Raw genomic sequence first — 20,347 nt, forward strand, 5'->3', positions numbered from 1 at the left:
CACACACAACCACACATACAACCACACACAAAACCACACACACACACACAACCACACACGTCTATCGCCCTCACTCTATCTATCTATCTGTCGCCCTCACTCTATATGTCTATCTATCGCCCTCACTCAATCTATCTATCGTCCTCACTTTATATTTCTATCGACCTCACTCTATCTATTGCCCTCACTCTATCTATCGCCCTCACTTTATCTATCTATCGCCATCACTCTATCACCCTCACTCTATCTATCTATCGCCCTCACTCTATCTATCTATCACATCACCACAGCATCACTCAGCACCACAACATCACTATGCGCTACCACAGCATCACTGAACACCACAGCATCACTCAGCACCACCACAACATCACTCAGCGCCACCACAGCATCAATCTCTGCAACCATTCAACAAGAACTGGTTCAAATAAGGTCTCTCAATGTTTCAAGCTTTATTACAAATGTCACAAAAAGATGTTAATATTTCACTTCTAACCTTGGATTTTCGTCACAATAAAATACACTGAGCATAATCTTCACAGAATTTATTTACAAAAGTATAAGCTATTGCCATTATAAATTACAATAACTTTTATGTAAGTATTAATTATTTTAAAAAATTAAAAGCCATTGTTATTTGTAATATCAATACATCTAAGTCACGTAAATACAACACATATTGCATTACAAAAGCTATAGGTGTCACATTTGCGAAAGTTTAAACGTTTGCCATTGTAAATGACAAAGCTATTAATTTCGCTATTTTCAAAACCAACACATAAATAAAAAATGTGTAATTTACAATACCAATAGCCCAAACTTTCCTAATGCGAGACCTCTTGCATTGCAAATGCTTGTTTTTTTATTTCTTGTAGGTTGTGCAGCTTTTTCTGACTTGGAAGATCTACATTTTTTAGCTTCGGAGCAACAATCGGAAGGGACCTCAATAATGTAGCTAACCATATTCATCATTTCACTTAGCCTTGCTTGCTTTCTGAATATTTGCTTATCATGCAGTTTTGTAGTTTCTCTGTAAAATATTCAGTGTTGCTTATAACGTTTGAATGTATGCAGTGGCGTGTTTACAGCAGACTATTAAGACGTTTTCTGCTTAATATGGACCATTGAAGTAGCTGAGAATGCATGCATTTTTACAGAATTGTTATTCCTTCTTTCCCAACTTTAGGTCCTGTGGCTTTGTCAGTCATCCAAAAAATGATCAGTACCAGGGAAATTAACCATGTTTATTTTAATAGTTTAATATGTCAATAGTTAGTGTGGAGAAGTGTGGCTCAGTGGTTAGAGGCGGCAGACCCGGAAGCTGAGATCGACCGTGGACCAGGGTTCGATTCCTCGCCTCAGCGGGTCTCGGGCTCATAAAAATTCCACGGTCTCGACAATTCTCGCTCCGGTGCCTACTCAACTCACGGGGTCTCACTCTGCAACTCTGGGCAATAGCTTGCTTAATCTCCACTATGGCCCCTCGCGGCGGGATGCCTGGCTTTCACCCTGTGGACACCCTGCCGGGGTCTCTCACAGGGGAATACCAGGACGGGTTTCCTAAGCAAGCGCCAGGATGCCCTTTGGGTGACAGGTTGCGCTATATAAGTACACCTACATTTACATTTACAATAGTGCAGGAGGAAATTACATTAGAAAGGCACATTTATACAGCATATCAAAGCAGCTAAAGAAAGAGATATTCTGAACCAATTTAAGGGCCATATTTTTTTGTAGAAGTCAATAGTCATTGGGGCAGATTTACAATAACTGGCGCATCAGCAGGGATGCGCCAGTTATTGTGAGCCACAGCTCCGCCACCCATGGTGCGCCGCATTGTAAATGCGGCGCACCATGGGGCAAAAACGGCACAGATGCGTGACGCATCAGTGCTGTAAAGGCGGCGCATTGCTGGAGTTGCGTCACAAGCGCGACGCAGCTCCAGCAATGCTCTGGGGGGCACTATCTGTCCAATGCTGCGTCAAGCCTTACGCCTGCTTCAAGCAGGCGCAGGGTCTTGACGCAGCATTGGCCTAAAAGTGCCTGTGTGAAATCTTGTAGATTTCAGGCAGGCACTTTTGTGAGGCGCACCTGCCCCGGAACGCCCACCCTGCGCCGGGAACGCCCACATGTGGCGCAGAGCTTTACAACGTGACGCATCTGCGTAGATGCGTCACGTTGTAAATGGGTCGCAGGGATGCGACACGTTTACGCCGCCGTTGCGTGACACAACGGTGGTACGTGGTGTGGGTTGAATGTTAATCCCATCTTTTCCCATTTTGACCTGTCACTGCATTATACGTGTATCACACCAATGAATTATCATGTGTAATTGACTTTACTTTAGTTCCTTCATTTGTGAATTATCCACTATATAACAATGTGTAACTTGGTGATGTTTGTTTGCACATGTGTGTGTTTGAGCATGTGTGACTGTTTTACAATTCTTGCTGGTGCATGTTTGCCTGTAGAGTTTGCAGGTTTTCTTCTATGTTTGCTGTTTGTGTGAGGCTGTAATTTTGTTTCTCTGTAATAAAACCAGCCCTATTGGGATTGCTAATACTTTTTTTAAATGTTGCGCTGCTGTTTTTGTTTCTCTTTCTTGATTGTGTAATCTTGATTCCATAGTTCACATATCTTATCATAAATTTTGTTGACGCCTATGCATTCTGGCTTAAATCACATTTTTGTTATCCAACATTTTAAACGACTCTGCATTTCTTAATCTATTCTACTTCAACCATGCCAGGCCTTCTTTTACCAATCTACAATTGTGGCTTTATGTTTTTTTGCTGATATATTCCACAGCTTGTATAACAGACAGTTGCACCTGGTTGTTTAAGTTCTGCATCGTTTTCAGCGACCAGCATCAGTTTGTTCTTCGATCATGATCATGTTTACTGTGTGGCATATGTTAAATAAAATAATCAATAGTAACATAAGAAAAAAACAAGCCAAAAGTCCTCATGACCATTTGTGCTCAAGTTAAGTATTCCATCACATACTCCTTTGAAGTATCCTTCATCTCCGGCAAAGATATGTCATCTAGATACTTTAGGGTGTGGCTCTGTATTCCTTTACAGAGGGGCTGCTGGCCAGATGTAGCACAGAAAATATTTCACCAGATAAACATGTTCCCCAAAAATCTCAATATCACTGGTATTTATTTGAAATAAACACTTTTGAACAAATATTCTGTAAATAGTAATACAGTGGTACAACAAAGTGGTATCAAAGTTCAGTTGATAGTTTCAGATTGCATTTTCACATCATAATTAAATGCTGGCTTACATAGAGAGCCTCGAGACTGCTGGGCAGATGTGCAACAAGATGGGTACTAAGGATGAACTGATTGTATCAAGGGTAGATTCGCTGGCAAGAGGATGCAATTGAAACATCCAAGCTGTCCAAAGGACCTAAACCTAAATGGAGAAGAGGGTGGTACAGGCATAGATAGGTATTGTTATTAGTGGGTCGCAAAGCTCATGTTGCAGGTACCTCAGTAGGGTAAAAAGGTGAGGTGCCACATGCTGCCTTGAAACCAGGTCAAGAAGTTTGAACACTGCCAGCTTGGTGGTGGCAGGGGTGAGAAGGTGTCTTGGTTGAGGTTGAAAAGGGTTCATGTAGTCAAGCTGATGATATTATCCATGGAGACGGATGGAGGCAGGTGAGGGGTTAATGTGGGCCACAAAATTTATCAGACATTTATCAATATGAAATTGGTGATCTGTGCACATAATATTGATACTGAATAACTGGGACCTACCTGCAGTAGGGTGGAGGTGATAAAGGATGTAAGCCTTAAATTGCACATTGGAGTTCCTGGTGGAGGAACAGGGTGTTAAAGTGTAACTTCAAAGAAGATAGGAAACATGGGAACCCGATGCCTGCAAGTAACTTATTCCAGTATCCGATTAATTTATCGTTTGAGGGGCAGACAGTTCAATGTTGGGGATATCTATAAGAAGGGAGATGAGGGTGGAGCATCGGAAGGGGTAGAAGATCTGTACTTCGCCAGAGTGAAAGTTGTTGGAGAAGCCAAAAAAGAGATGCTGGCAATGAGGTGACATCAGTGTATAGAAAAAAGGTGGATAAATGCTTGAGGAAGAAAGCACAGGGTCAGGTGAGAGTATGTGTGTGCAGAGATCAGTAAGGTAGATTAGAGTATTGGATGCAGGGGTTGCTGTGAGAGTGGGTGTGGCTATAGTGTGTGTTGGAAAGCCAAATAGTGTGTTTTGTTAGTGATTAATCATGTGCACATAAAGGAAAGTGAGTGGAGTAAAGACAAACTGTGAATCAAGACATCCGGTCCCAATTTTTGAATAAGGACCTGAAGACTCCAACAGTGGCTACATTGATGCGATAGGTGAGTTAAATGCTGAGGGGAGTGAGATTCTGAAGAGTTCCTACACGGGTGCAGTTGGGTGGATCATTTAAGAGGTGGCCAACTCAACCTCTCAGCAAAGGAATGCATTTTCAATGAATGGGTTTATATGTTAGGTTCAGTCATTTGTACTTTCAGCAGAACAACACTAAATATTTACAAACACACGCCAAGAGTGCCATTTTCCAAGTTGTCTTATTTCGTCCTCACTGTTGAGTAGACGGTTTCTTCCTGAGGCAAAGGCTGGGCTCTGGATTCCTTTCTTTTGGGATTGTCCAAATTTAAAGCGGCATAAAGAAGGCCATCTTCCACCTTTGGGAACAAAACATGTAAAACAAAACATAGTCACAAGTGATTTTATGCAAAGTCATTAACATCTGGATCGTTAAAGGTGCTAGTTTAATATTGCACATTTTTGGTTTCCCTCTTTACTAGCTAGATGAAGTTTTCAGGAATTCAATTCGAAAGGTGCAAGTGACAACCCCTGGGCAGCTCCTATTTTCATTTTGCCTCTGGATCTATGGCCAAGAGTGACGTTCACACTAAAGGGCATTAGCATATTCCTCCTTATACTTTGGGCCATATTACCCATTATCTAATGTCACCTGATTCTCCAAATCCAAACAGAGATAGCAGTAGCGTCTGGCAGGGAATGAGGGCAGTGGGGCCTGGGTAGGGAGCACGAAGGGGAGGGGACAAAATAGTAAAAAATAAATGCCACTTACCTCTTTTGCTGGCCGCATCCCTCCTGAACTTCTCCAGGAGATACAGAACTAGGAAGCACCCAGTATCCCCAAAGCCAATCACAATCTGTAATGCAGCATTGTGGCTTGCTCCCCTAAGCCAATCACAATGCTGCAATGCAGAGTTGTGATTGGTCTGAGCCCGTGGATCGGTGCTCAGATAGGAAAAAGGGGCCAAGGCATGTTACCCTCCAGGCTGTGTACTGCAGCCTGATGGGGAACATGCAAACTGTGCATGACTGTTTGGCCAGGCCATGACGGCCGGCCGGCCTAGCAGTCATGCGCACTTGGAGTGTGCAAACCACTCCTCCACCTGTGCCTCTAGCCCCGCCCCACCCTAACCCAGCTTGAACTATGTTATTATTTTATTTTTCCTGCTCAAAGAACAGTGGGGCAACACTCCTCCGCCCTAGCGGAGGAGCTACCCCTGAGAGAGAGATGACAAGGATAGAGAAGGGACACACAATTTTGCAGCAGGCCGACATAGAAAAAAGAAATGACGAATTTCATACTGAGTGGCAGTTATTTTAGGGGATGGATAATTAAGTTGTTCCTTTCATGTAAACATGTGGAACAGGTGTTTTTTTAAGTTAAAAGATATTTCGGGTTACTGTGTGCATTTCAGGGGCATGCTGAACGTCCGTCGGCTTTCTCATGGAAATTTGGGATGGTTGTACATGGTACAGAGCTGAGTTACAATTATGCAAAGGTCTCCTTTTGCCCATGTGAGGTATGAGCCGAGTATTAAGTTCCGTTCTTTTACATTGCATTCTGGCACTCTCCTCACTAGAAAACTAAAACTGCAAGTATGAGAATGTAAAGTAAAAAACAACTGTTAAAGCATCATCCGCTATGTTGGCAGAATTGTAACTTCTGTCTAGGTAGTGGTGGGCAAAGCTAACCATGAATCTTTGGGTATTTTTCAGTGAAGATTGGGGATTTCTCGATCATATACAAAGATTTCTATGTGTTCAACTCGCTGCTTAGAGCCTTTGGCCATGAGCAGTGAGATTGGGCATAAGGCCTGGTCTCATGCCAAATTCTGCGTCCAGGATTTCCTGGGTCGCCAGGGGTTGGAAAGTGGGATGGCCTTTATTTTTTTCAGTGATATTCTTAAATCAGACCTTTCGGGTAAATCCCAAGTTAGCAAAATAACAGGCAAGTGCTTTGGCACGCTAAAAACCCTGCGGAAAATCATTGATCTTACTCCTATTGGAGCCAGAAAAATCATTGTTCACGCTCTAATAACGCCTCACTTAGATTACGGTAACGTTCTCCTCTTAGGCCTGAACCAGAATCTTTTACACCAGCTACAATGTATTCAAAATACTGCCGCTCGCATGGTGTTGGGTCTTCCAAAAAGAACCTCTTCCAAGGCTGCCCTTTCCAAACTTCACTGGCTCCCTGTTAGGGAAAGAATCAGATTTAAAAGCCTCTGCTACGCCCATCGAATTGCCCACAATAAAGGACCTACCTACCTCAGAAGTCTCCTAACCATCCATCGACCGATCAGAGACTTAAGATCATCTGGTATGACACAATTCAAACTTCCCCGCATTTCCAGAGCAAAAATGGGGGGTAGATCCTTTCGCTACTTAGCAGTGAAGCATTGGAATGCCCTCCCAGTGCATCTGCGAATGGAACCCTCGGAAACTCTATTCAGAGCTAAATTAAAAACTCACCTCTTTCCGCAATAATTCCTTTTTGGTCTCCTTTTCCGGCTCTTTTTCCCATGAGAGTTGTTTGTCAGCAGTTAGCGCGGGGATACACAGTTTTGTGCAGCCATGCGCTTTATAAATGTCCTATTATTATTATTATTACTCCAAGAATTTAATGCGTCCAACTCCACTGCACAAGGCCTTCAGCTGTGTCAAATGGGGTACTAGCCATAGGGTCTATCTGACCTCTGGCCTGGCGCTGCATCCAATCCTTCACATGCAGCCTAACTCAGTTGCACAAGGCCTTTATCATTGTGCAGTGGGTGTTGGCTGCAGGGCCTGGCCTCCCACCCCCCCTTGGCATAACTGTCCATGCTGGCCAAGACCTGTAGTGAACAGAGTTTGACCGTGAACAGTGTGGTTTGACCTCCGGTCAGGCCCTGCAACCAACAATTGATGGGCAGCCAACCACCGCTTTGCGGGAAACATCCTTTACCACGCGGATTTTACTCCGCAAGGCTTTAACAACGCGTCCATTACAATGCAAGTCGTAACCACGACTTGCGCTGAAGGGCGCTAGAGGATTAAGAATAGTATATTTACTATTCCAACACCTTCCCTAGTGTCCACGGGGACTGGTGAATAGTAAATTATACTATTCTCAATCTGCGCCCCCAACGCAAGTCGTGGTAACGACTTGCGTTGTAAGGGACGCGTTGTTAAAGCACGCGTTGTGACGGTACGCGTTGTACCGTCATACATCCCCGCTTTGTGCAGCCTTTGGTTGAGTGCAGCTGTAGGCAAACCACCCATTTTGCCCTGATCACCCCCATTTTTTAACTGATGCTGGTGGTTTCTGACACTGAAAGTGGCCTGGTCTCTACTAACCAGGCCCAGGGCCAATGCTCAGTCCTCTAAAAGTACATGGTAAATGGTGTAAATGGTGTAATTCTAATTGGCAAAGAGAATCTACCAGTAAGTTTCTAGTATATGGAAGGGCATATAGGTTTGGAGACTCCGTGGTCTTAATTTTATTTTATTTATTTTATTTTAATTTCTTCTATAGCGCAGGAATCAATCCTGTAAGGGTATCTCCGCGCTTTGCCAGCTATAGAACGACAGGTAGTGTATCATGGAAGTTAACTTGACAAGAATGCTTCTTGATAAAGAAGGGTCTTTAGTGTCTTTCTAAAAGACAGGTGGTTGGTAGTCATTCTTACATCAGTGGGAAGTTTGTTCCATAAAGCAGGTCCAACTGCGGAGAAAGCACGATCTCCTTGTCTGTATTTCTTAGTTGCAGGGGGCTTTAGAAGGGCTTGGTTGCTAGAGCGGAGAGACCTGCTGGGCTGATACAGCTCAAGGGATTGAGACAGATATTTAGGGCTTGCTCCGTAGAGACATTTGTGAACCGTGCAGCATATCTTAAAATTGATACGCTGCCGTATGGGAAGCCAGTGCAGTTCCTTCAGCAGGGGTTTAGAGGGAGTCCTGGCTGGTGCACTCATGACCAGTCTTGCTGCTGTGTTCTGGACTACCTGCAAACGACCTACAGCATCTGCGTTTGCTAATGTCAGCAGGCCGTTACAGTAGTCCAGACGACTGGTCACCAGGGCCTGTACAAGTGTCTTCCTATAGATGGCAGGGAGATACGGGAAGACACTAAGTATGCACTGCTGTGGAGTCTGGTGTCATTTCAAAGCCAGGAATACATTGCAAACTGGTTTTTAAATAAAACTATGTCCAAATTCGAATTTCGAATTAAAAGTACTTCCAACGACCAAAGCTACCTTTTTATTACCTATAAGTCACCTCTAAGGTCTGCCCTAGGTAAGACAATGGTAGGGTTCATTGTTATAAAAAGCAGAGCCAATATAAGATGTTTTGCGTGTCCTGGTAGGGTTAAACAGCCAATGTTGTTTTTCCCTAGTGCAGTGCTTCTAGCCCTTTAGGCTAACACGCGGAAGGATTTAATGAATTTTATGAAGTCTATCTTTGCATTGTGCTGATGTGGCTGCCGGCAGTAGGTGAATTCACAGAGAAACAAATACATAGAAACCACAATGAAGGAAACCAAATCATGGTAAACCATTTTTAATGAAACATTTTGCATTTAAAGTAAACATAATTCTAAAGAAAATCCAAAATTACATTAAACTTGGTTGGAGTCTAGAAATACTGTGGGATTTATGGGCTAAGGATGGATCATGTTTAGGCTGATTAGAGGCTTCTTAGAGGTCAGAAATAATTGGCATTTGGGCATAGAATTAGGTTTTTAGGGTTCAGAGATGGGTGCAGTGCAGAAATGGTGAGAGCTTTTTAGGGTTCGGGGATGAGTGATGTTTAAGTGTGTTAGGTGTTTTTAGGTTTTAGGGAAGGGGAGAGTGCATGGATGTCAAGACGTTTTGGGGTTCATGGATGGGTTGAGTTTAGGGTTGGTGAGGATTTTTAGGCTTCCATTATGGGTAGCAGCTGGGGTGGTGAGGAGATTTTAGGGTTCAGAATGGGGTGGAGTTTAGAGTGGTGAGGAGTTTTAAGGATTAAGGGATGGGTGGAGTTTAGATGTAGAAAGGGGTTCTATGGCTCAGGGATGAGTAGTATGGGTGATGAGTTCTTATTGGTAATGGGTGGCTGGTGTTTAAGGATGGTGAGGGTTTTTTAAAGTTTGAGAAAGGGTAATGCTTGGATATGCTGCGGTGTTTTAAAGGGTATGGGATCGGTGGGGTTTAGGCATATAATGGGGTTTTAGGTTACAGGATGAGTGGGGTTAGGGGTCGTGAGTGATGTTTGGGGTAGAAAGGGCTTTTAGGCTTCAGGGATGATCATGGTTTAGGTGTGGTCAGGGGTTTTAGCGGGCAGGGATTGATGGTGTTTACAGGTGGTGATGATTCAGAGAAGTAAATGCCTGACATTGTAGATATTATAAATATGAAACAATGTCCCCTGAAGTAAAGCACTGAAATAAATATCTCCAACAAAAATGTTTCTGACAGACCTTTATCCATTGCATTTTCACATAATAAATAAGCATTCAAAGGCCAATTTCAACCAAAAAGACTTTCTATGATTTGGTGTCTATGAAAACGTAAATGCTAGTCATTCTAAAAATTTCCATTAAACAATTTAGATTAAATGGTTTCTCAGTAATGGTATTCCATGAAATCATTTTTCTATTAAATCACATACAACCGTGGCTGCCACCTTGTTTGTCTTCTCCTGAGATGGGTATGGAAGAGTAGGGTCAAGGTCATCTGCAAAGTCCAGGTCGTCAAGCTACATTGAAGGTGTCCACTGGATCCCATTTCTTCTCTTTGTTATGAATGTCCTCATGAACCAGTCTATGGCCAACAAAAAGGGGAAAAGGCAGGAGCAAACAACCCTGGCGGACTATGGTCCACTCTTGGAAGGCCTATGTGAGTTATCCTCCATGGACTATCTTGCAGGTCATTTCCTTATAAGAGTCTTGATGATACTCACAAGTTTATCTGGCACATCGTAGTGGTGGTGGAGTTTCCAAAGGGGCTCTCAGGCCACTGTTGAATGCCTTCTCATAGTGTATGAAGTTGGCATTTAGGGGGTAGTTCCATTCCCTCTACTGCTCAACGATGATGCGCAGTGTTGCAATCTAGTGTATAGAGGATCTATCTTTGCAGAAACCAGCTGGTTGATCTCACAACTGTGCATCAACGTGTTTCTTCATTCTGTTCATGAAGACTCTGTTGAACACTTTGCCGTGGGTGGATAGAAGAGTTATGCCTCTGTAGTCTGTGCAGTTACTAAGGTAACCCTACTTTGGGATCTTGATGTCTTGATTCCAGTCTGAAGGCATCTTTTCCTCATCCTAGATTCTTCGAAACATGAGGTGGAGAATATCTACTGATGTTTCAATGTCTGCCTTTAGTGCCTCTGCAGTAAGATTGTCGGGTCCTATTGCCTCCCCATTTATCAGATGTTTTATGGCTTCCTATCATTTTCCTTGGTTGGTATGCTGCAGTCAATGGGCAAGTCCTTGTCAGCTGGCTGGATGTCTGGCGGACACTGCAGCATGGGCTGGTTCAGAAGTCCTTCAAAGTGCTCCACCCACCTTCGGTGTTAGCCTTCATTACCCATGACTGTCTTCCCAACTTTGTCTTTAACAGGTCTTTCTGGCTTGCTGTATCTGCTGGAGAGTTTCCCTGTTATGTTGTAGAGTTCTTTCAAGTTGCCATGGCTTGCTGCTACCTGGGTTTCTGTGGGAAGACCATTGTTGAATCTTCACTTACAGGCTCTAAGTTTTTATTTGCTTCCTTGTTGGTTTTAGTGTATTCGCATTAAGCCTTTCCTTTTTCTGCTCTTGTGTTGACTTCAGATTTCTTTCTCGTTCTCTCTTGCATTTTGCGGAGAGTCTCAGTGCAGAGCCATTCTTTATGCTGGTGTTCCTTGTGACCCAGTACCTCCTGGCAGGTTGGTGTCACTGTTTCTTTGATCTTCTCCCACTGACATTCTACTGGGTCTCTGCATCCTCTGTCATGTCTGCTTCTCTCATCACTCTCACATCCAGCAGGGACCTCTGTAACCTCTTGGCAATGCAGACAGGGTCAATATGATTCTTTGTTGAATGGTCTGGTGACACCCACATTGCCATGTGTATTCTTTTGTGTGGGAATACATTACTGTCTATCACCAGACTGTTCTGGCCACAGAGATCTGCAAGCCTTTCACCATTCTCGTTCATGTCACCAAGGTCATGGTTGCCAATGACTTCTGCGTACACAGTGTTGTCACTTCCAATCTTGCCATTGAGACCCCCCATTAGTATGGTGCTGTCTATTTTGAGGTATTTCTCTAGGATGGACTGGAGTCTGCTGCAAAATTGTTATTTTTCCTCTTCTTTGCTGTCAGTTGTAGATGCATAGCACTTGGAAAACATTCATTTTGATCCTCTTTTTCTTTGCAGAAGGTCGCTGTGATGATTCTGGGACCCTGGGCTCCCCATCCAATCAAATCTCTGTTAGCTGCTGACATTAGCATCAGTGCTACTCACTGAGTATGCGGGGGTACAACTTGGCCAAGGCTAACACTGGCAGCACAACTGCAGTTACTTTTGCAGATAAATGCACTCCCCATTGATAGATCGTTCGCATGGTTCCCGAGGTGTGAGCCGGGAACAGTGTTTTTTTAAAAAAACGAAACTTTAAAAAATTGTAAAATTGTATTTTGTGTATCACTAATTTGGGAAACTATCCCCTGAGCACTTCCTACCTTCGGCAGCTCATGCTTGCGCTTGAAGCTGGGGCCACAGCAGCCGATTAAACGGTGCACAGAGAAACACCAGCGCCATCTTGGGTGAGTCAGAGGGCGAGCAGATTACTTGCTCGGCCCTCCCATCCTGACCACTATTAAAGCCTATTTACTCGGCATCCTCCCCATTGATAGATCCTTCGCATGGTTCCTGAGGCGTGAGCCGGGAACAGTGTTTTTTTAAAAAAAACGAAACTTTAAAAAATTGTAAAATTGTATTTTGTGTGTCACTAATTCGGGAAACTATCCCCTGAGCACTTCCTACCTTCGGCAGCTCATGCTTGCGCTTGAAGCTGGGGCCACAGCAGCCGATTAAACGGTGCACAGAGAAACACCAGCGCCATCTTGGGTGAGTCAGAGGGCGAGCAGATTACTTGCTCGGCCCTCCCACCCTGACCACTATAAAATGGCACCTCCCTCCCGGAAGCGCAGCGGGCGGGCGCAGCGGGCGCGCCAAAGGTGAGCCCGTCTGCGCCTGTCCACGACCGACCGTGACCAGGGGCCACTGACCCTGCGTCTCTATTATTGTACACTTCTGCGCAGCTTTTTGCCCTTCAGGGCAATTGGTCCATTAGCCCTCCAACGCTTGAACGCATTGTAGCCCTTGGCATTTCAACCCCTTCTCCCACTCCCATTACTATCTCATCGCCTAAGCCCAAACTTGTCTCTCCCCCGGCGCGTCTCCCCATCCCCCCTTCCCCTCTGCCCACTTCGGCTCCCACCTACCTCCTTAATACTCGCTCGGCTGCCAAACACCAACTGGAACTGTTTAATCTCCTCGACACTGAGTCTCCTGATTTTCTGCTCCTCACGGAAACTTGGTTTTCTACTGATTCCATGCCCGACGTCCTATCTGCACTACCCGCTCCCTACTATGCCCTTCGGGCAGATCGTCCTGATGGGAAAATTGGTGGAGATGTGGCCATGATCGTTCGGTCTCACCTCCAGTTCCAACCCTTGGCCTATCCTCCTATACCCAATGTGGACTGTCGCCCGCTCAACGAACCTCCTGGCTCCTCTTACCATAGTTCTTCTATACCGCCCTCCCCAAAACATGCCCTACTTTGTGCCTGCTTTGCAAGATTTGTTGGCCACTCTTGCTTGTTCTTTTACTGGGTGACTTCAATTATTGGCCTGGTTACCCTAGGGAAGATCAGACCTCTAAAGATTTCTCCGATATGCTCCGCTGTTTTAATTTTACCCCTCATATTCACGCCCCCACTCATGTCCATAGCCATATTCTTGACCAGATATGGTCAACCGGTCGAACTATATCTTCCACTACCATTCTTCGCTGCACCTGGTCGGATCACTCGATTGTTTCCTTTTCTATTGATCTCTCAGTCACTGACACGCTCCCTCTGCCCAAGAACGTCCTAGCACGTAACTGGAACCGGGTGGATTTTAACACCATCCACTCTTCCCTGGCGACCTCCCTTCCCAATCTATCTGACCTACCCCTTGATCCTCAAGTCGACGCTATTAACTCCTGGCTATCCTCTTCCTGTGACCTGGTCGCCCCCTCAGAAGGGTCAAGGCTTGTTGTCTCCACGAAGCCAACAAATGATTTACCAGTGATCTTAAAGCCCTTAAATTGGCCCTCCGACAGTCAGAGCGTCAGTGGAGGCGCAACTACTGCCCCCTTTTGAGGGACCGATACAGGTCTCTCCTAAAAAACTACAAGAGAGCTATCCTCTCAGCCAAGCTGGAATACTTTTCGGGCAAAATTCTATCAGCAGCTAATAAATCTAAGGAGATCTTCTCCATCGTTCATAATTTGGCCGCATCTGACAGAGTTAACCTTAATCCCGTCCCTTCCCAATCTCTTTGCCTTTCCCTGAACTACTTTTTTCTCGAGAAGATTGCTAATATCAAAGGGAACATTCCCCCACCATCTTCTCTCCTTCCTGCTGCTCCCCTTCCCCCACTGCTCTACTACCTCGATCATTATCCTCTTATCTCGAAGGAATCTTTCCTTGTCCTGCTCGGGAAGGACAAGTCAGGTTCCCCCGCTGACTGTGGACCGGCTCGTATATTGAGGGATGCATCCATCTCCCAGGGTATATTTCCATCTCTGTTTAAATCATCCACAGTCATTCCTATTTTTAAAAAAAACGGGCTCTGACCCTACTCTCCTTGCTAACTTTAGGCCCATCTCCCTGCTCCCTTATCTTAGTAAGATCTTGGAGAGCCACATCACCTCATGCCTGTCGGCCTATATAGAGGACAATCATCTTTTAGCCTCTCATCAAGCTGGCTTTTGCCCGGTCCACTCGACCGAATCGGTGGTCATTTCTGTTCTTGATGAGCTGAAGAGCAAGGCTGATTCCAACTCTCCCCAGGCCTTGGTGCTCCTTGATCTGTCTGCTGCTTTTGACACGGTCGACCATTCCATCCTTCTCGACCGTGTCAGGGCAGCGGGCATCCAGGGCACTGCCCTCTCTTGGCTCTCTTCATTTCTCCAAGGCAGGACGCAGGCCGTTCGTCTCTCCGGCTTTTCTGCCTCCCCCCCACCCCCGGTCCGTGCCTTGCGGGGTTCCCCAAGGTTCCTCTCTATCTCCTCTTCTTTTTAATCTTTTTATCTATCCCGTCATCATTTCTCTGCTTAGCATGGAGGTCTCTGTGTACAATTACGCAGATGACCTTCAGCTTGTCTTTGACCTTTCCCCTGCTCCTGATTCTCTTCTTAAATTCCAATCTGTACTTATTTTTATTTCTGACTGGATGAACCAAAACCACCTCAAGCTTAACCCGGACAAAAAGGAGTTAGTCCTGACTGGCGGCGCCATCAGCCCCTGGACTCCGGCCTTTTGGCCTTCCATCTTCGGCCCCCCTCCGGTTCCTTCGGTAACAGTCAGAACCCTGGGCATCAAAATTAGCCAGGACCTCTCCATGCGTCCCCATGTTAGCTCTGTTGTATCATTCTGCTTCCTGTCCTTTAGGATTATCCGCAAGATCTCCCGTTTTTTTTCCTTTGATGCCCTTAAAATAATTGTTTTGGCTATGATTCTCTCACGGTTGGACTACGGGAACTGCCTGTAGGCGGGCATTCCTGCCTTTGAGCTCCGACGCCTTCAGACCATCCAGAATTGTCCATCAGCTTCCCAAGTCCCATCATACCACCCCCCTCCTCAAGTCCCTCCACTGGCTTTCCATGCTGCAGAGAATTCTCTTCAAGATGGGATGCCCCGACCGTACTGCCCCTGTTTTTATTAATTCCATGATCACCCACTACCACCCCAGTCGCAATCTTCGCTCCTCCAGCCAGGCACTCCTCAGTGTCCCCCGTTTCCGTAAGTCCAGAACTGGTGGTACCAGATTCTCTATTCTTGCACCCTGCTTCTGGAACAGTCTTCCACTTACCATCAGGTCCATCACTGTTTACCCTCACTTCCGTAAGGCGCTCAAAACCCATCTGTATGCCCAAGCCTTCACAACCTTGTAATTCCCTGGTTGCCTCCTCCATCTGACACTGTCTATCTTTCAGCGCCAGGAAGCCGCTTGGTCACAGTGCGCTTTACAAATATTTTCAACTTCAACTTCAACTTCTAAGAGGTTGAGGCCTTCATCTACCTGGGCAGTGTCATTGACAAGCAGGGCAGCACAGACACCAATGTGAAGGCAAGAATTAGCAAAGCAAGGGCTGCATTAATTCAGCTAAAGAAGATCTGGAGTTCCAAGGAACCAACGATGCAAACAAAGATCAGGCTCTTTAACACCAACGTAAAATCAGTCCTTCTGAAACTTGAAGGACAACTGTGACCACTGCCAACAAAGTCTAGACCTTCATCGAAACCTCCCTAAGGAAAATTCTCCAAATCTGCTGGCCAAACACCATCAGCAACAACGGCCTGTAGCAGCTCCCTGCTCATGAAGAACTCATGAAAAGACACTGGAGCTGGATAGGTCACACCCTCCATAAGCCCACATCAAACACCACCAGGCAAGCTCTGACCTGGAACCCAAAAGAAAAAAGAAAAAGGGGAAGGCCAAGAAACACCTGGCTCAGAGGCCTCGGGGCTGAATGCAAGGAGATTGGTTACACCTTGAATCAAATTGAAATAAAAACCCAGGACAGAGGTAACCGGGGAGCCCTTGTTGATGCCCTATAGCCCAGGAGGGGTAATAGGCATAAGTAAGTATCTTTTAATTGGAGCGAGCTAGCAATATCATTAAAAGTTTAAAAATAACTTGCAATGGTCAGATTTATTATAACAATTACAGGAAAGTTGTTTTAGAGCTTACTACCCAAAGTTACCTAAAGCAGGCCTATAGCAGCCTCTTATGATTGGTCAGCCTTTTCACAGTCTGAGCCAAGCTGCTACCTGAGTAGGTGTGAAGAGGCCTGGGGCTGCAAAAATACAGCCATTCTGTGGAATATGTGCTTCCTGGAGAAGCCAGTGAGAAGAAGGGTGTGGGTAGATGAACAGGACTTCAAAGACAGAAGCCTCTGCTGAAAACAGATGTCACAGGACCCACCTCCCCCACTTTCATGATCATTAGCCAAGTGGGATCCCACCTAAGTAAATTAGTAGAGGGGATGTTGGAGGAGATTGTAGTCAGTTGTTAGCCACACCTACACAGACACACACAGAGAGAAAAGATTTTCTCTGTTTTGTTTTTGGGAAAATAATGCATTCCAAGTCACAAATATGCTACAGTGGTCAGAGCAGGGAGGGGGCAGCAGCATTCCAATTTGTTAAGGTGTCCCCCCTCCTGCAAGCCCAGAATGGAGGATTCATATGCAGAGCTGCAGAAGCTCTTCACACTGCCTGGAACAAAAGAATAAGAAGCATTGACCTGATGCACCACAGAGGGCTTGCACTCAGAAAGACTGCACCTGATGCACTCGCATGCTTCCATCAAGAAAGGACTTTGCTTGACTCAAAGGAGTGGACTCCCTGATCAGAAACATGTAAAACAGCGCTGCATGAAGAAACCTGCCAGCCAAATAAAGGATCTCCCCAGCTGACCAGATGTAACTGTATGTTCCTTGACAGTGTAGTTGCTTTGTGATAAATTGAGTACTAGCCCCACCCAAGAGGCAATTCAGAGTCTCTGCGCCATTTGGTTGGTGCAACTCGACTCCTATTCCCCCCCAAAGGAAACAAGGAACTTCAAGCAATCAAAGTTTGGAAACTTTCAACAAAGTTTTCCAGAAACGTTCCAGGAGGAGACTGGTTCGAAGTCGAGAGTCAGCCGCATTGCTGACTCGCAAATTTGACTAGCTGGTTTGTCCTGCTGAAAGCTCCAGTGCTCCTTGCTGTGAACATCGAGGACAAAGGCTTCCAGAGGCTCAGGCTCATCGAGGCATCACATTGCAGCAGGCTGCAGTTATCAAACTGAACTCTGATCGGAGGAACCCGAGGACTTGCCGTTTAGAGAAAAGCTTAAAAAAAATACTAAGGGCCTGATTTAGATCTTGGTGAACAGGTTACTCTGTCACAATGGGGACGGATATCCTGTCCACCAAAATAAAAATCCGATAGGATAGAATGGGATTTATATTTTGGCAAACAAGATATCCGGCACCATTGTGATGTAGTAACCCGTACGCCAAGATCTAAATCAAGTCCTACATCTGAAAGTAAACTGTTGACCAGGACCTAGCCCTCTATCCGACCCAAAGCTTCTTGGTGCTAGAATGCACTATTTTTTATTTAATCTTTGAAAATGCATATTTCTAGGCTCTCTAAATTGGATGTTTATCATTTTTATGTTGTTTTGAAAATAAAAACATTCTCTATTTTTATAAATTTGTGTTGTATTTTTATTGTGTTGTGTCTTCTACTTATTACTATTTTTGTGGTATTAAATGCTTTACACATTCCTGTCTCCCAAGCTAAGTCTGATTGTTTGTTAGCTAAACTACCAAGGTTTCAGCAAGGATTAATTGATTGAAACTTGACTGGACCTATTAGTGATTGTGGCATTATTACTAGCTGAGGTGGAATAATCCTACCTACTAATAAGCCACTTTCCTACAGAAGAAATGTTGGCTGCAGGGCCTCAACACTCTGCAGGGAGCCAATCCTTCATGGGTGGCCAACCCACACTATGCATCAATTTTGGCCATACGCATTTGGGTGCTCACCCCTGTGTGTGCTCAATTTTCCACAGGCAGCCAACTTTAGCTGCTCCCATGCATAACTTGTGTTGGCTGCTGGTCCTGGACTGCTACAATGCCCCACTCCCACTCTGCAATGTGCAGACAAACACTACATGTGGTCATTGGCTTATCGCAGCAGTAGGGCACTGAATAAATATACTAGATTCATGAATAAACACAATAAAAAAATCCTTATCGTTTTTTTATCACCAGGGAAGTTTCTAAACCTCCCCACCCTACATGGGCCTGGGGGGTTCAGAATAGGTTAAATGTGCCACCTTATGCCTAATTTTCTTTTTTTTTTCTAAACATGGTGCTTGTGCTCCTTGATGGGTAATGGCGACTGCATCAGAAATTGTTATGTGAATTCACCTCATCTCAAAAAACTATAGAACAGGTTTGCACTAAACCAAATTAAAGCACTACTTTGAATAAAGTTCTGTTTACATGCTTTGTTTGATGTAATTCTGTGAACTGTTTTTTCTGTATGGAGGAGCAAAGAATTTCCCATTTTAACTCCTGTGGGAGTTAATAGGAAATTTCACTTTTGGCCCCCCACTACTTTTAGGTCCCCGTTTAACAGATCTGCACGAAAGTTGCTATTAAGAACCCTAAGTGAATTTACTTTTATTTACAAAGTTTAGTACAAATTCAATAATAATAGTTACCTTTCCTATAGATAGTATAACTTAATGACTAAACCACAGTTACACCTCTGAGATATATATATATATATATATATATATATATATATATATATATATATATATATATATATATATATATATATATATATATATATATATATATATATATATATATATATATATATATATATATATATATATATATATACAATGAAAAGATTTTCGATTTACCTAATGCAAAAGAGAATATGTCTGGTAACCTCCTTGTTGGCCCCAGTCCAGACAACCTGCTCCTCCCACCAGCCCATGAGTAAATCTGTGTAATGATTTCGGGGCAAAGCAGGTATGCAAGCAACTGGGTTTCTGGTTGGCTGTGGTATGCACCCTGTCCGAGCAGGAACCACAGTCCTAGCCAGGGTAAGTCAGATACATACTAAAAGATAAGCTGTCCTCGCCCTCTGGTAGTTTTCCACAGAACAGTCGGGCTTATCTAAAGAAGCAATGTGTAAAGTATTTGTGCAACACTACAACAGAATGAAAACACGACGAAAGGACTCAACACCGGTTTTGAAAAATAGACAACAATTGTGTAAATAAATATATCAAGACCAAAACAGCAAAAATCTATCAAGTTCGCGCTATATAAAACTTTATAAATACAATAAATAAATAAGTAAAAGTCATGATATGAATTTTTAAAGAATAGAAGTGTTTCTAGAGCTCAGCAGCAATGAGCATCTATGGGGGTTATCTGGCCACTCTTAACCGGGACAAAGTCAACAGCTCAGGCCATGTACAATGGAGCGCAGGCCAGGGACCAGAACTACACAGGTCCAGTGAACAGAGTATCTTGATCCTGGTTGCAACAGCGACATGTGGGGTGCTGATGAGCGATGCGTCTATGTCGAGCCCGCTGTCGAGGTGATGAATCAATTTTCTCCATGCAGTGGTGGCGATGCTGCAGTTCCGAAGATGAATCATTCAGTTGAGATGTGTTGGTTCCAAAGTGCAATTCACCAGGTTTCTCCAGGCAGTCGAGGGGATGCTGAGGCGGTTATGCACGGCTCCAATTCATTGGGCTCTCAAGGAGATGTGTTGCTTCCAAGAGTGATGCGTTGATTCTACTCCCACAACAGAATTGATGCACAAATTCTGCTCAGAGTTGCAGTGATTTGCCTGTTTCAAATATCTTGGTCCACATCCAGTGAACCAGGCCCAGGAGCAAGTGTAGACACTTTAATAGCCCTGGGTCTGAAGCAACAGGAGGCAAACCAAGGAGCCCTTGGAGATCACTTCATTGCAAGGCAGAACCCAGCTCTCCTCCAGCAGGATCAAAGAGCAGCGCAGCAGGGCAGACAAGCAGGTCTCCCAGATCAGCAGTCCAGCTGGGTGTCAGCCCTTGATGCAGTACAGCAATTCTTCTGACAGAGTTCATTTACAGGTCGAGAAGTCTGCGATTTGTTGGGGTCAGCACCCCAGTGCTTATACCCAGATGTGGTTTGAAGTGGGAGCTACTTCAAAGAAGGATC

At 44.6% G+C, this 20,347-nt stretch overlaps 1 protein-coding gene across 1 annotated transcript in view; it reads right to left on the minus strand.

Annotated features, from left to right (window-relative positions):
- Positions 1-2,230: 2,230 nt before the first annotated feature.
- The window catches only part of LOC147728786 (uncharacterized), a 408,842-nt gene continuing 390,725 nt past the window's right edge, over positions 2,231-20,347 (minus strand). Inside the window, exon 9 of the mRNA XM_086962560.1 lies at positions 2,231-4,696. Coding sequence (XP_086818686.1) covers positions 4,580-4,696 — 117 coding nt within the window. The 3' untranslated portion in view covers positions 2,231-4,579. The remainder of the gene's footprint in view (positions 4,697-20,347) is intronic.

This window comes from Lissotriton vulgaris, chromosome 3_1, assembly GCF_964263255.1.
Source record: "Lissotriton vulgaris chromosome 3_1, aLisVul1.2, whole genome shotgun sequence".
Taxonomy (NCBI): Eukaryota; Metazoa; Chordata; class Amphibia; order Caudata; family Salamandridae; genus Lissotriton; species Lissotriton vulgaris.